This window comes from Grus americana, chromosome 22, assembly GCF_028858705.1.
Source record: "Grus americana isolate bGruAme1 chromosome 22, bGruAme1.mat, whole genome shotgun sequence".
NCBI lineage: Eukaryota > Metazoa > Chordata > Aves > Gruiformes > Gruidae > Grus > Grus americana.
In genome coordinates, this window is record NC_072873.1 from 3983516 (window position 1) to 3999205 (window position 15690).

The 15690-nt window shown below is 64.6% G+C and overlaps 2 protein-coding genes across 19 annotated transcripts; both read left to right on the forward strand.

Moving 5' to 3' along the window:
• Positions 1 to 31: 31 nt before the first annotated feature.
• RAMP2 (receptor activity modifying protein 2) lies at positions 32 to 6871 on the forward strand. Of its 12 annotated transcripts, none has more exons than XM_054801353.1 (7): positions 996 to 1134; positions 1428 to 1466; positions 1642 to 2137; positions 2245 to 4210; positions 5267 to 5377; positions 5732 to 5834; positions 6307 to 6871. In XM_054801353.1, the coding sequence occupies exons 4-7, from the start codon at positions 4150 to 4152 to the stop codon at positions 6560 to 6562; spliced, it is 531 nt and encodes a 176-aa protein (XP_054657328.1). In that variant the 5' UTR covers positions 996 to 1134; positions 1428 to 1466; positions 1642 to 2137; positions 2245 to 4149; the 3' UTR covers positions 6563 to 6871. The 12 variants fall into 12 exon arrangements, with proteins under 12 accessions (XP_054657327.1, XP_054657324.1, XP_054657323.1 ...); XM_054801357.1 differs by having other exon boundaries at positions 1642 to 1668; positions 4060 to 4210; XM_054801349.1 differs by lacking the exons at positions 5267 to 5377; positions 5732 to 5834; positions 6307 to 6871 and having other exon boundaries at positions 33 to 1134; positions 1642 to 1668; positions 1996 to 2137; positions 2339 to 2598; positions 2967 to 3859.
• Positions 6872 to 7104: 233 nt separating this feature from the next.
• VPS25 (vacuolar protein sorting 25 homolog) lies at positions 7105 to 15595 on the forward strand. Of its 7 annotated transcripts, XM_054801365.1 has the most exons (8): positions 7105 to 7204; positions 7370 to 7515; positions 7642 to 7695; positions 8104 to 8192; positions 8717 to 8792; positions 9367 to 10800; positions 10886 to 14221; positions 14381 to 15595. In XM_054801365.1, the coding sequence occupies exons 1-6, from the start codon at positions 7158 to 7160 to the stop codon at positions 9477 to 9479; spliced, it is 525 nt and encodes a 174-aa protein (XP_054657340.1). In that variant the 5' UTR covers positions 7105 to 7157; the 3' UTR covers positions 9480 to 10800; positions 10886 to 14221; positions 14381 to 15595. The 7 variants fall into 7 exon arrangements, with proteins under 7 accessions (XP_054657340.1, XP_054657336.1, XP_054657337.1 ...); XM_054801361.1 differs by having other exon boundaries at positions 7370 to 7695; XM_054801362.1 differs by having other exon boundaries at positions 7370 to 7695; positions 10886 to 13420; positions 13836 to 15595.
• Positions 15596 to 15690: the final 95 nt, after the last annotated feature.

Genomic DNA, 15690 nt, shown 5'->3' on the forward strand with positions numbered 1-15690 from the left:
GCCCCGTCTCAGGTCCCGCCCCCGCGCCGCGGCCCCGCCCCAGGCCCCGCCCTCGCGCCACCGCCCCGCTCCCGCGCCGTCGCCGCCGGTACCGGTATCGGCCGGGCCGGGGGGTGCACGGGCGGGGAGCGTGTGTGACGGGTCGTTCTGGGCCCGGACCCGGACCGGCAGGACCCGGGCGGAGCCCCGTGGGGCGGGCTCGTTTTAGTCCAGAGAAACCCCCCACACACACACACACCGGCTGCGGGGAACGGGCCGAGCCCGGCGGTTCCGAGCCCGGTGCCCAGCCCGTTCCGGTGCCCGCCCACGCTCGGGTCCGCCCGGCCCCGTTTCACCGCGGTCTCTCCCCAACCCGACCCTGCTGCTGGCCCGGCCCGGTCCCGCGGGAAGCGCTTGGCGGGGCACCGCACGTCCCCGCCCCGGCTCTGCCGCCCTCCGGGCCCGGGGGGAGCCTGGGCCGGCGGTGCCGCGCCCCCCGACGAGGCGTCCTGGCGGCTCCGGCGGCCGCGGCCCTCCTGACCCCCGCCGCCGGGGCCGCAGAGGGGCCAGGAACGGGCCCGGCGCCCCGGGGGACGCGGGTGCCGCATCGCTGCGGGACGATGGCGGGGCCGGTCTCCGCGGCCGGGCGGACCCCGGGCTTCCTGCGGCGGCGCCGGGCAGGAAGCGGCTGTTGGCGGTGGCCTTCCTGCTCCGGGGGCCCCGGCGGCGGGGAGCGGGCGGTGCTGGGTCCTGCCCCGGCGAGGGCCCCATCCTTCCCCTCCGGCCTCGCCGCACGCCGCGGTGCGGAGCGCCGGCTGCCCTGGCCCCCGCCGGACGGAGGCTGGGGGCTGCCCCGGGGCGGTGGCTCCGCGTCCCCGGCGGGCGGCAGAGGACGCGCAGGGGCGGCCCGTGCCCGCAGCCCCGCATCCCGCCCGGGCCCCGCATCTTTGGAGCTTCGCTGAGTCAGGCGGGGCGGGAGCCCGGCGTCCCCCCGACCTTCCCGGGCATTGGCTCGGGAGCGGGCTGGCAGCGCTGGGACGGGCCGGGGACCGGAATAAATCCCCGAGCGCAGCCCCAGCCCAGGTCCCGGCGGTGAGAGGATGCTCGTCGGGAAGCAGCTCCTCTGCTGCCTGCTCCTTCCTCTGCTCCAGCGGGGTAAGGGCCAGCCCGGAGCCGCTGCTGCGCGGTGCGGCCCGGTGCGGGGAAACTGAGGCTGCGCGGAGGTGCCCAGGGGGTCTGGCACAGAGTCTGGTGGGGTAGAGCCAGGAGCTCCTTGCTCCACTTCCCTGCCCCTCGGCCTGGTCACTTCTGGTGTGCTCAGCCCGGCCTGGGAGGAGGAGATGTCTCGGTGTGCTGGGACCACCCCAGCTCGCGCCCGAAAGCCTGGGGTGGGCACTGGGGCTGTCTCTGGCTGTGCAGCCCTGGCAGCCCGCGTCTCCTTGCTGCAGGGCACGGGGATGCTGAGTACTGGGACCTTGAGGACGAAGGTAAGACCATGGTGCCATCGTCCCAGCACGGCTCTGGCCCCGGCTGCTGCAGCATCGCTGTGGCAGTGGGCTCTGCTGCTGGCAGAGGCCGTGTCTGTACCCCAGGGGACAGGGCCCTGCTCTTGCATGGTCCCGTGGGTCCTGCCAGTGCCGACGGCACCGTCTGTCCTTCCAGGTCACTATCTGTACCTGGACGAGGACGGTGAGTACACGTGCCCTCCTGCGGTCCTGGCTGTCCTCCCCATCCACCCACAGACCTCGGTGGTCCCTGTGCAATCTGTGCTGGGGCTCACAAGAGCCCAGGTCCCAGCGTGGCTGATCCCACGGGGCCCCGCGGCCACGGGCAGCGCCAGCATGGGACCCCCAGGGTCACGCGTTGAACTCCTGCACGGCAAACGGGGCACCTGGCCCACGCTGGGCAGAGCTGGGAGAGTTCCCCAGGGGTGACCTCAAACAGCCCCCCAAAACCGGGCTTGGGGGGAGAGCTGGGGGCGAGGTGGCATCCCAGGGTCTGGCTGGTGCTCTGCAGAACCACCGGAGGTGCTGGGGGGGCCAGCCCGCTGCCAGGACACCTACCAGGACTGGATCTCTCTCTACTGCTGGGCTCCCTTCCACGCTGCCCTCATGGCCACCCCCGAGGGCAGCCACTGCTGCTGGGACCAGATCAGCAGGTGGGTTAGCATCAGCCCCGGCGGTGCCAAATGCACGCTCGGATCGGCGCCGCTGCGGTGGACGTGTCCCCGCCCCGGCAGGCCAGCCTCACGCCGCCTCTCCGCAGCACCTACAGCGAGCTCTCCGGCTGCACCCAGCTGCTGGCTCAGCTGCTTTCCTGTCCCTGGCCCAGCGCTGTCCTCGACGCCTTCTTCCTGCAGGTCCACGCCGAGTACTTCACCAACTGCACGGCGGCCGGGCCCCCCAGGCTGGGCGGGCTGCCCCCCGGGATGGCCGTGGCTGTGGCCGTGGGGCTCGGCTGCCTTGTGCCCCTCGCAGCCGCCCTTACGCTTAGCAGAGCCCGAAAAGGGGCTCAAATCCCAGCGGGCAGCTGCCCAGCCCCTGCCTGCCCCCGTGCCTGCGAGGGGCTGGAAACACCCCCCTTCCCTCCCAGCCCTGGGAACTAACGAGTGGGACGAGGGTGAGGAGACAGGGCAGAGCAGGGACAGGGGGGCTGGGCGTCCTGGGGATGGAGGGGGTCCCGTGGCATGGGGTGAGGCTGCACCCGGTGCTCCGGATGCCTGCATCTGCCCTGGGGGGCAGAGCATCAGGAGAAGGGTCCCAGGCGCTGGGGTCCTGACCCTGCGTGGGCTGAGCCCCTTCCTCAGCACCCCAGGGTGGGGGGCTGGCAGGGAGCGCCGGGGATGCCAGGCTGGGGGGGGAGTGAGCCCCAGGCCTTGGCTGGCAGCCACCGTCCCATCCCTGCCCATCCCCTCCGGATGCCCCAGGAGGGGGGCGGCCGGCCCGGTCCCAAGGCTGCGCTGAGATCATTGGGTGTCTCCCTGGCAGAGGCTCCCGCCACCCGGCCGGAGGCTCCAGCAGCTCCAACAAAGAACAGGACCAGGGGGGCTCCAACCCTGCGGCCCCCAGAGTGCCAGGGCCTGATGGCTTCCAGATGCAGCCGCTCACCCGTGAAAGGTCCCGCGGTGCCCCGGAGCGGCGGCAGCCACGGCATGAGGAGGGTCGGACAGCTCTGCCAGGACTTTTGCTGGGGAACGCGAAGCCCAGCGAGATCATCTTTCCGCAGCAGGGAGGGTCCGTCTGAGCTGCGCTTCATCGCGCTCGGATTCACGCTCTGCGGGTCCCGCGGGCGGGCTGTTAAAGGGGAAGCTTTGGGTTCGCACTCTGCCCTGGGCCAGAGGTGAAATGAGCTCACCCGGCCTCAGCCCGGTCCTTGGGTGGGAACACCGTGGACCTGTGGGGCTGGGGTCATCCTGGGCGGCGCCGCTCTGTGGGGGGATGCGGGGCCCGCAGGTGGGAGCTGTGCCAGGAGCGAGGGGCTCCGGCAGAGCCGGGCGGGTGCCGGGCTGGGTGGTGCGGGAGAAAGATGTCGGGGCTGAGGACCGGCAACGTTGGCCAAGTCTCTGCCTTCTCCCCACCTCCCCGCCTGCGTTGGCCTCGCACCCGTGGGCAGGTCGCACCACCGCCCTTCCCTCCCCGGCCGCAGGCGGGGGCCAGGGCTACCCTGGCGATGCCGCGAGCCCGGGTGAACCAGGAGCCGTGGTGTCAGGGCCATGGGTCCCCCCGCCATCCCCGTGCCCGGGCGGCAGCGCCTGTCCGGGGATATTACGCTTTCCCGTCCACTCCCTCCGGCTGCCGGGCTGCCTGCCCTCCACGCAGGAGACGAGGGATTTCACAACCCAGCCCAGACAGGATTAAAGAGAAATACACAAGTAAACAAATAGCGGCCTCGTAAAACTGGACGCGCTGCGCAGGGAGTGGAGCCTCTGGGCCGCCGGGTGAGGCGAGGGCTGCCTGGGTGCTGGGGCGCGGGAGCGATGCCCGCGGGGGCCGGCACCGCGCTGCGAGGCGGCGGGGTCCCGCCGGGAGAGCCGCTTTAAAGCAGCGCTGAGCAATCTCATTTTTCACACGTCTCCTGTAGTCAAACTGCCCCTGTCAGAGGAAAGGAGTTGCTTCCTGTTATTTCCATTGAAATACTTGTCCCGGTCGTTAGCCGGCAGGCTTTTGCAGGATGGCACCGCGCGCGCAGACGGGCTCCGGCCGGCTCTCCCGAGGGCTCCTGCTGCTCTGGGGTAAGTGCGCGGGGGGTGGCCCCAGGGCCGCGGCCGCCAGCGGCGGGAGGTTCTGCACCTCGTACCACCCCGCACGCGGCCACCGTCCCGCACGTGGGGCCCGGGGCCGGGGGTCTCGGCTCACCCCCGCCCACCGCCCACCCCGGCACAGGGCCAGCCTGGCAGCGCTGAGGGCGGCTGGGGTGGCCGTCGCCTGCGTGGCCGGGGGCCGGTGGCAGGCGGGCAGTGGGTGCTGCGGGGCATCCCCTGCCACACTCATCCCCGATCTTTTTGCAAATGACCCACGAGAGTGGCTGGGGAGCCCTGCGAAGCCCCAGGCTGGGACAGAGGGGGGCTGGATGTGGCTGTCAGGGTCAGGGACCGGCACAGGGTGAGCTGCCCTTGCCACAGCCACCGTGCCAGCCCGGGAGCACTCGGTGGCCAGTGCCTGGCCGTGCCGGGGTTCAGCATGAGCAGCCCAGGCAGAGCCCACCGGGGTGGTTCACCATGCGACCAGCATCGTTGCCCCACACTATGGGCCCTCGGCCGAGGGCGGAAGATGAACGGGGCAGTTTCCTCGGGCCGTGGGGCTCCGGTGGCGAGTGGCTGGTGGCCAGCCATGGCGGGCCGTGCTGGGTGTGGAGCAGATGGCGGGCAGAGGGGCTCTCCGGCAGTGCTGTGCTGCGGCCAGCGCTTCCTCTTCCTGCCCCAGCCCCGTCCAGCTGCAATGCAGCCACCTGGGGTGATGGGGCGGCCCCTGCGCTGACTCCCCACGGGTCGGGGCACGACTTGCCCCCATGCTGTGGCCTAGGGCCCCCAGACAGCCCCTCTGAGCCCTTGGGCAGCTGCCCGCAGCCTGACTGGCCCCGTCCCCACAGCCCATGCCTGTAGGGGAGCTGGATGCCCTGGCCCCAGCGTGTGCCAGGCTCCGAGCAGCGTGGTTCCCTGCACCCTGACCCTGAGGGACACCTGGAACCATTTCCCTCCCGCAGACCCCAGCCTCTGCTGGGGCAGCTCCCGTGCACAGGGCCCTGCCAGCGCCTGTCCCCCGCTGACCCTGTCCCTTCCCCTTCCCAGCACTCCTGGGGACGGGGGTCTGCCACACGGGCACTGAGGAGGAGGGCTTCGGCCAGGACGCCAGGACGAGCCCGCCCACGGCCATGTACAACTGGACAGCCCAGCTCATGGGTGAGTACCGGGGCTCGGCAAGGGCTGGGCAGCGCTGCGGGACTGGTGGTGCCTGTCCCCCTGCTTTCCCCCGGCTGCGCGTTCTCTGTCCGTCCCCAAAACAGCCGGGCTGTGCCGCAGAGCCCCCCCCTTGTGCTGGCCACAGCGGGGGCAGCTGGCAGCAGCCTGCCCTCCTGTTGTGCTCCTGGGCATCGCCCTGGGGCTGCGGTGTGGTCCAGCACCCCACCGTGCCTGCGTCCTCCCCAGCCAGCCTGGGCACAGGTCTGGGTGCTGGCTGTCACCCGCTGGCAGCTGTGGGCAGGGACGGGCTCTGGCAGGGGTGCGCTGCCCACGCTCAGCACCTTTCCTCTGCAGAGGAGACGTACACCAACATCACACAGAAGTGCTGGGAGTTCTTCGTTGAACTGATGAGGAACGTGACGGCGTCGGAGCTGTGCGAGTGGAAAGTCATCAGCAGGTACGGCGCAGTGGGATGGCTGGAGAGCCCTCCCAGGCAGTGCTGCAGGGATGCGGGGGCTCTGACCAGCTCTGGGGACACCCATGGCCGGGGAAGCCGCAGGTGGGGACCCTTTGGTGGGGGCATTGCCTGTGGCCCGTCTGTCCCCATGGCCACATGAGTGGAGCAGCTCCCGAGACGACAGAAAGTGTTTGATGGGGGCAGAGCCCTCGGGACGTGGCAATGGGCCGCCAGCCCCTGGCCCAAGGGACCCTGGGCCACCTTCCCCTCTGGCAGCTCCTGCCTGCGCAGGGCTGGCTGGTACAGGCAGCGGGGTGCAGGGCAAGCCCTGGGCAGTCCGGAGGGGTGCTGCTGGGGCAGGGGAGGGCTTGGGGCTGCCCGGGGGGGGGGTCTGTGCCTCTGGTGTCTCGCAGCCACCCCGTGCCCCCGCACGTCCCTGTCCCCTCCCAGCACCCCGCGGCTCTCTCCCCAGGCCCTACAGCTTTCTGCAGGCCTGCCTGGAGAACTGGGCTGACCACCTACGTTACGGCTACCCCAACGCGCTGGCGGAGCAGTACATCTTCCAGAGCCATCATCGCTACTTCCACAACTGCACCCTGGAGCACCAGGTCTACTTCGACCCGCCCGAGGACGTGCTGCTGGCCATGATCATCGCCCCCATCTGCCTCATCCCCTTCCTGGTCACTCTGGTCATCTGGCGCAGCAAGGACGGCAAGGCCCAGCCCTAACGCCGCTGCCCGGGCACCCCGACCCATCGCCGGCCGCCCCGCTGCCTGCGGCGGGCAGAAAGCGGGCAGCAGCGGCCCTGCGGGTCCTGCGCCCGGGTACTGCCCCGTGCTTCCTGCTCCCTCGGGCTGCGGGGTCACCGGCTGCTTGAACGGCCCTGGGGGGGGTGGTGGTGGGTGTCGTCCCGCGGGGTCCTGGGATTACCGGCACACGCCGCCGGGGCGGCCGGTTCCCGCTGTGCCGCGGTTGGCGCCCCTTCGCCCTGCTCCACCGCCGGCCCCGCGGCTGGGGATTAAACGCTTCCTCCCCCACGTGTGATGCTGGTTCTTCTGCCGCTCGCTCCCGCCGCGGGGAACGAGCCCGCTGGGGCACCGGGTACCGAGCACCGAACACCGGGCAGGGGCCGGGCTGCCGCCGTCCTGGCGGGGCGGGGCTTCGTGAGGACGGGGCGGGGCCTCACGGGGGCGTGGTTAAGCGGGGGCGTGGCTGCGCGGGGGCGGGGCTGAGCCCCGGGGGAGGGCGGGGCTCCGCGGGGCGGGCCGGAAGCGGGGCGGGGCGGGCCGGAAGGCGGCGGTGGCGGCGGTTCCGGTGGTGGCGATGAGCTTCGCGTGGCCCTGGCAGTACAGCTTCCCGCCCTTCTTCACGTGAGCGCGGGATGGGACCGGCACCGGGGCCGGGGCCGGGGGAGCGGGGCTGGGGGACCGTGGCGGGGGTGGCGGGACCTGGGAGAGCCGCGGCTGGGGTTAGGCCGGGCCGGGTGTGCCGGGTTCCCTCCGGTCCCGGCCCGATCGCTGAGCGGAGCCCCGCAGGCTGCAGCCCAACGGCGAGACGCGGCAGAAGCAGCTCTCGGCCTGGTGCGCGTTAGCGCTCGCCTACAGCCAGCGGCACCGGCTGCCCGCCATGACGGTGCGGGAGGCCCAGGACAGCCCGCTCTTCGCCAACCGCCGCCTGCAGCGTATCCTTTGGGGCCTGCCCCCCCCCCCCCCCGGTGCCCCCCATATGTCCCTGCTGCCCCCGCCTGCCGCCCTGTCCCCTGCCCTCCCTTCCCAGATCGGTGAGCGCCTCCTTAACCCCCGCCCAGGGAAGCTCCCGCTGGAGTCTATCCAGGTGGTGCTGGAGGAGCTCCGCAAGAACGGTGGGTACTGTCCGTCCGTCTGTCCGTCCCGCCCGTGGCCGGTGCCCGACCCGTAGTTAGCTGGGCAGGAAGGGTAGGAGCCACTGGGAGCCGATCCCCGGGGGTGGGCTGTGTCTCCACCCGGGCATGGCCCCTGCTGCCCACGGCTCCTCGGTGCTGCCCGTGCGCGGGAGCCGAACCACCGGTTTCCCCGGGGCAGATACGCTGTGGGAGGAAGAGGGGGGCTCGAGGGAGAAGTTAGTTTCCGTACTCACAGAGTTCTCGGGGAAGTTGGCGCAAGCGGTGGCATTGCGGGGAGAGGCAGCTACCTGTGGGCATTAACGTCTAGTGCGTGTCGTGAAATCTGCGGGTTTGATCGTTACTGCAGACTTGTGCTCTGATCAAATACCTTTCCCCTGTTGATTTTAGGGAACCTGGAATGGTTAGATAAGAACAAAACCAGTTTTCTGATCATGTGGAGGAGACCAGAAGAATGGGGGAAGCTCATCTATCAGTGGGTGAGAATGTAGAAGCTGTCTCGCCCACGGACCAGGCTTTCTGTGTCCGGGAGGACAGGTGGTATTGGCTGTGACTTGTGAAAAAGACCATTGTCATATTGTTTTCTTGCTTCCTCGCTGCTTTTACCTTTCTTCTTCCATCCCTCTCCGTTGCAGAGAAGTGTAGAGATGTTAACAGCTTTTTACTTGCTGTAAGATGCAGTTTGAGCAGGGTATGCACGGTCGTCTGCTCCCACTGCAGCTGGCTGTTCCGTAGTGAGGTCAGAGCTGCGTTGCCTTTCTGTGGCACGAGTCCTTATTGCAAAACACATGGGCAGAAGGAGCAGAGGGGCAGGGAAAGGAACCATCTTAGTTTCCTTGGGCATCATTTCTTGACTCTCCAGTGCCCCGGAGCATTTCTAGGGTGTTTTTGCTCATTGAGTGGTGACACGTTCCATTTCGCTTGCACTGAGATGTATGAGAGATCATGCCGAGGTTGTTAAATCACTCGGATGAGGTTTGCTATGTTGCTTTTATGTTTCCAGGTGTCGAAGAACGGCTTGACCAACTCTGTATTCACGCTGTATGAATTAGCCAGTGGAGATGATACAGAGAATGAAGGTAATGCCATGTGTCGTGTTCCGGAGCAGGTTTTCAGAGCGCGCTTGATTTGAGTGCATAAACAGTTGATTGTCAGATTATAATTTTGTAGATTAACTATTTTAAAATTGCTTATGGAAGCTCACGCTGATCGCCCCAGCAAATGCTGCTCTGGAGGCTTTTTTACCGTTTGGCATGAACATCTCCCTCTGTTACCAGTTTGCATTTTAAACCTCCCCCTGCCCCACAAGCCTTCCTAGTGCCCAGCTCTTTATCTGGCGTGAGGTGCGGGGTGTTTTGGGTTTATGCCTAACGTCTGCGCTGCCTTTGAGACTGCTGTGACTCATTCCCTTCTGTTTGTCGACCTTCAGGCTTTGTGCCTGGTGCAGCAAAGTAGTGATGAGTCTGTCGGTGTAGCCGTGACTCTGGATTTGCCGTAGTGTTACGGCACTGGAGTCTGAAAGGTGCTCTTCAGAGCCCTGTGGTTTGCTGCCACCAGTCCCTGGACTTTGTAAGCCTGTTTGTGTCCTGATGTGATTTTTTTCCTCCCCCCCGCTTCCCCCCACCGTTGATGAGGATCTCTGTCCCTCCCTAGAGTTCCACGGCTTGGATGAGACTATGCTGCTCCGTGCCCTGCAAGCCTTGCAGCAAGAGCACAAGGCTGAAATTATCACGCTGGATGATGGCCGAGGTGTCAAGTTCTTCTGATAGGAGCCCCCTCCTTCCACTCCTCCCTGGCTGCTGAAGCGGTTCTCGCTGTGAAGGTTCGCTCTCCTGGCCTGGTGTCAAGCCGTGACTGCGAGCAGCTGCGTACTTGGGATTTCTTGGGGCAAGGAGAATCTGTGAAGCCTTCCAAAGACATGACTTCTTAGAAATATTCAGAGATCCTCTGTCTGTCTTTTCTCCCCGTTGATTGTGTTTGAGAGGCTAAAGCTGCTCTAGGCAGTTCTGAGAGGGGACCACCCAGAAGTGGAATAGCGGGACCGCTCCTCTAGCTGATCCTCATTCCTGCAAAGGCCACGGAGCGGTCTCTTCAGCCTCTGGTCGAGCTTGGCCTTGAAGGGCAGCTCCTTCCCTCCTGCCAGCCGTGCGCTTGGGCTCTGCAGTCCCCGCTGTGTTGCCCAGCAGGATGAAAGCAAGCCTGAGGAACTCGCCGTCACTGCTGCGGCGTAGACGACCTCAATGGCAGAATGATGTGTGCTTGCCGCAAAGCAGGCTGTACAGTGGAGTGGGGGTGGATGCCAAGGAACTAATTTGAAGTAATTAAAATGACATGTATTTATAGAGCAGCCTGGGTGTTTTCGTTTATCTCTATTTTTCCATTAGAAACAAAACAGAGCAGCGTACCAGATTCCAGCCCTTCAGCCATGTTTCTGTACCGCACCAGATGAACGCGGCAGCGTGCTGGGGAGAGGGTGGGCCTGCCGAGCCACCCCACCCCACCCGAGCGGGAAGCAGGCAGCACGAGTGCTTTTTTCCATGTGCCAGACCTACGGGCCGTGTGGGCCCTCGCTGCCTGTCTTCAGGGCAACCTTTACTTTCATTTTCCACATGCAATCCACTGAAAGCTAATGGGTTTATTGCAGAGGTGACGAGGTAAGCTCTGCGCAACAGCGGCTGGTAGAGGGTATGACTAAGTTTTTAGATTCTCAGTGCTGATAACGAAGTACAAGCTTGTCAGAAACCACGACTCAGGTACATTCTGTGAGCCGGTGAATCCTTAACCGCTGACCGGGGAAGCTGGAGAGCTGTACCGGGGAAGGATGGTGCTCGCCCTTCCCCTTCTTTGCCTGAGCATTCAGTGCTTGTTGCAGGCGGTCGTGGGGTGCTGCGCTGGAGCGACCTTTGATCAGACCCAGCGTGGTCGTTCTCGGGATCCGGTGGAGCAGACGGCGCCAGCTCCCTGGCACGCTGATAGCCGTCTGTCCCCAGCCGGTGCTGAGCAGCTTGTCCTGCCTGCCCTGCCCTGCCCTGCGAGGACGACTCGGCATCGCTTCAGCTGCAGTGCTGCTGACAGCCCTCGTTGATGGTAAGTCATTTCCAGTGTAGACAAGACGTTTGGACTCCAGGCTGAGTTTGTGGGGCTGTAAAATTTAAAAATTTCCTTTCCGTAGCAGGACCCCGTTGACCTGAATTCAGCGGGATGTGCTGGCTTGATCCGGGCATGTCACTCTGGAGCTGCGGCTGGAGGCTGGTGCCCAGGGTCCCCCTCTGTGCCGGTGACGGGGAATTCCCATGTGCCAGCGCTGCTCTGCTGGCGAAGGGCACCGGCAGCACTCGTGCCGAGTCACTGACACTGGGCTAACGTGGTCTCTGATCCTTTCTGGAGACCGTCATCCCTACGAGCATTGAGATGACTTACATGAGCGAAGGGGACGGCGCAACCCGCGGTGAGGACGCCTGCCCCCCTCCTGCTGGTGCCGCAGCAGAAGCAAATGCTGGCGCAGGCTGTGCCACGCCGTGTGCCGGCAGCCCCGCAGCATATCCCCGCAGCTGGCGCGGGCTCTGCTCAAACCGGGGGTCCTCCCTCTGTGTTTGCAGCCGGGAACGTCTCTGCGTAGGAATCCTCCACTACCAGTGTCTGCCCTGGGCTTGTTTTGATGTCCGAGATCTGCCTCTTCCTCCCTCCTCATGCCACCAACATTGACTCCTTCCCTCTCTGGCTGCTGTTTTCTCCCCTCTCACCGCTGTCGTACCCCTGCAGCGAGCCGTGTTTCTGTGCTGGCTGTCCTGTGCCTGATGGCATCCGCGTTTGATCCCGAATAGCGAGCCTTTCGCAGCCAGGCCTGGGGTGTTTGTATTTCTTGCTCTCTGTATGTGTGATGCCGACCTCTCAGCATTGTGTTCTGAGTAGTGTGTGCTGTTTGTAACCTGGCTGTCCTTGAGTGAGTCTGTGTTCTTAATTAAATTTGCTCCCTTCTTAGGAAATGGCTGATGTGACATTAGATAAGCCTAAAACCAGCCTTTTTCTTTCCAAGGTGCTCCTGGCAGCAATTCACTGCTATTTTTCAGCTTCCTATTTAGTTGCTTACTTAGTGAGAGGAGGAATACATCGTCCCCTTCCAGAATGAACCCGGTGTAAAATTCCTTTTTCCGCACCCTCCTGGCCAGTTACGAAAGGTCACATCCAGCCGTGCCTGCGAGGTCCTTGTGGGACTGACTCCCTGGGCCGGGCACTACAGCAGCAGCGTTGCAGCAGCGAGGTGTTCGCAGATGCCGTGGTCTGCCAGCGATTGCCCGGGGCCGTGGGACGGCTCCTGGGGCCAAAGAGCCGCTGCCGCTTGGTGCTGCTGCCCAGGAGGGAGCAGATGCTCCCTGGCTGTTCCCTCTGCGGGGGACGAAGGCAATTTGTAGCTTGTGGTGATGTAAGCTCTTGCCGGCGGGTAAAACAGCATTTTAATTGTCCTCTGGAACTGGCTTCCTTACCTTTTTCTCAGCCTTGTGTAGCGTTTGATGATGTAATTATGGGATTGGGACGCCAGAGCCAGCCCAGAGATGCTGTGAGGCTGCTCTGGTGTGGAAGCCCTCGGGTGCTGGGTAGAGATGAAGGAGACGTGATTAGACCGCTCAGAGGGAGAGAGCGTGGCGGCCTCCAGCCAGCACTTTCCCCTGAACGGGAGCAGCCGCGCTTCTTCCCGGCGCTTCAGACGCAGCGCGAGAGCCGTAGGTGCTCCCGGAGCAAAGCGAAGGGCAGGGGAGGGCTGTGTTCATGTAGGACTATGGCTGGAACCCGTCCAGGCAGCTCCCTCGTGTGCCAGGAGACCGTCCGCCCCGTCGCTGCCGATCCCTTCTCACGGGGGTTTGGCCTTAAGAGAGTTTAAAACCCAACCCCAAACCTCTCCGCACCGTCACGGGCACGGTTCAGGCTCCAGCACCCAGAGGTGCTCTTCAAGCCTGGCCCCGCAGCCCTGCAGAGGGGCTCGCCAGAGAAAGGGGTGTTTCGGGGTGGGGGGAGGCTGACACAGCCCCCTGCCTCTGGCCCGTGGCCGCTCTGAGGCCGTCTGGCCACGGCGATTAGGGCTCGCTGGCCAGGGCGAGGCAGCGGTCGGGGCACTGGTGCTGAGATAAGGCGCTATCAGGCCGTGCACGCTCGGATCCCACTGGTCAGGGAAGGAAAAACGCCGAGAGGGTTTTTATTTAACGCGGCTAGTTAGGAGCAAGACTTGTTTCAGTTTGATAAATTTATATGTTGGGATAAACTTGCAGACAGGTTACATCTGTAACTCTGGGCTAAGGAAATCCTCCAAAGTTATCTGCCGGGGGTTAAACCCACAGCTGAGGTTTGGGTGACATCTCCTCCTCCCCGAACTCATGTGTGTTATGGCAAGGAGGGACGTGGGCACGGGGTGCTGAAGCCAGCCATGAAACAAGCCCTGGGTCGCTGCGGAGCCCTCCTCCGCTCTGACCCTGCCTGGGATGAGCACCCCATCCTTCATAGCCCGAACTGCACATCCCCCATCTGCGGGGGACGCCTGCATTTGGACCCGTCCTGGCCCCTCCGTGATCCTGCCCTGAGGTCCAGGATCAGAACAGACAATTCCTGGCAGGGCTTGCTGGAGCAAGGAGCTGAGCAGGGCTTTGATTCATGATCTAATCCTGAGGAGAGCAATTACACAGTCCCCTGTTCTCTTCCTGGCAGCCAAACGCAAGTGAGAAATGGGTTACGTTACCTGATTGCAGCGGTTCCTCAAAGCGAAGGGCTGGCGCTGGCATTCGCGGCCCAGAAATGTCACCCTGATAATGGCCGCGGAGCTGCAGGCACCATCTGAGCGCTGCAATGGGCAGCTGGTTGTGGAGCAAGAACTTTTTGATTTTGGGCCAAGCTGGCTCCAGCTCGGTGTCCCGGGCCAGGTCAGGAAGGGAGACCTGCACCCCTGCCCAGGCTGCCTCCCCCCTGCCCGAGCTGCCTCCCCCCTGCCCGGGCTGCCTCCCCCCTGCCAAGCTCACGGTGTGGGGCGGCATTTGGGGACGCGGTCGGGGAACTTCTCAGGCCATTCACCAGGGAGGTGTGGGAGGGCAGCAGTCGGAGCAAACTTCACCCCTAATTTCCTCTCCTGTCTGCAGGGGCCTCACCGGGACCGGGACACTCCTCTGCTCCTCTGGGATCTTCTGAGGCATCTCGTTTCACGATGAAAATACTTGATAAGGGGACACGAGCCTACCAGAGACCAAGCAGAGATCCCTGCCCGACTCTGTGTCTCACCGAAGAGCTCGGGCGCTCTGCCAGCCTGCGTCGTGTCCCTGTGCCTGGGCAGCGTGGGGCCCCTGGCAGGGACCCCCGCGTGGAGGCAGCCACAGAGCCGGCCCGCAGGAGCTTGGGCAGCGTTTCGGCTGGACCCACGCTGCCGGTCGGTCTCCCTGCCCAGCTCGGGGCTGGCCGCCCTCAGGACCCCGTCGCGGATGTGCTGGGTCTGTCCTGCGGCCACCCTGCTCCGTGCTGTGCGGAGGGGGTGAGGAGCTGTGACTTTTTCTCTCTTCGGGCTCCCCAGGCTGGGGATAGACGAGCCGAGTGCCCCTGGAGCACGCGCCTGTCCCGGGGTGGTGGGAGCTCCCAGCACAGCAAGCACCCTTTCCCTCCCAGGACAGATCTGTTTTCGTGTTTAATTTAGGAATCCATCAACGTGTGCTGGCCGGTGCTGGGATTGATCCTCCAGCTGGCCCCACCGCTGCCTGAGCTGCCAGATTTGCCTCCGCTTCAGCAGCTGCAGAACGAGACGCGGCGCTGCCTGTCGTGCGGGTCAGGCTGAGGATTTTCAGTCGGGAAGGACTGTGAAATCTCCACCTCTGCTGGAACCTGTAGCCAGGACAGGCTGAAAATAAAAGCAATTACTTTTTAAGCAGGGAGGTTTTTAAACCTGACGTGTTACATGAGGAAAAGCTGCAGCCTCATGTCCTGTGATGGGCTCTGGAGGAGAGGCAGAGGCTGAAGGGGCTCCTCGCACGCCTCTTCCTCCCGTCCTGGGCTGCAACAGCGATTGCCTGGCTCCTGCGTGGACTCCTTACTTCGTGCAGCCTGTGAGGTGCTCAAGGAGAGAGTTCAGCAGGAGCGGGAAAGCCCGAGAGGCGCAGCATCAGAGGAGGCTGAGAGGGGATCGGGGTGTTCCCCTTTCTGGCAAGGGATCTGGCGAGAAGCGGGCAGGTCTGGGGTAGGATGCACCTGAACAAAGCCCGTTGTTTGGCAGAGCTGAGTCAAACCGTCACGTCTCATGAGAAGAGAATCTCTCACGCTAGGCAGGGCCAGCGTGAGCACCGCGCCCATCAGCCCATCTGCCCTGGCCTTTTGTCTCTGGCAGCCGTGGATGCCTGGTGCTCTGGCCGAGAGGCCGCCTCTCCCGCAGGCAGCAGGCAGAGCCCTGCAGGGAGGCAGGCACTGAACACCCATCTTTCAGCTGGTAGCGGCTGTTCCCTTGGGACCGTGCCTCGTGCACGTTCCGGGGAGCACGGGGCTGGGTGAGGATGCCGTCACTGCTCCCTGCTCACCAGCTCACGCTGCAGGTGAGTGGATCTCAGCAAGGAGACGTCGGTCAAACCCCTTCCTGGCGAGGTGGTACCTGGCTCCTCTGGTGAGCTGGAGAGCAGGGCTGGACGAGGGGGTCATGTTCTGTAGGAACAACATTTCATTGAATGTTTCTCCCTCCTGCCGGACGGGGGGGATTTGTGGGGCTGCAGCTGTGCTGCGGATTCAGCAGCCCCACATCACCCCGCATCAGGTCAGCCTTTGAGGAGGACGCGGTTGTTCTCCTGTGTTGATCCCCTCCTTAATGTTTCTGGTATCGTTGAGTAGAAACAATCTGACCTTAGGGAAAAGAAATTATAGCGCTGGGCTCAATTGCTTTGTGTTTTGTGTAAACAGCCTCACCGGGAAGAACAACCTCCTCCTTCAACCTGGAGAGACAACAAGCTCTTGTTGGCTGTTGGC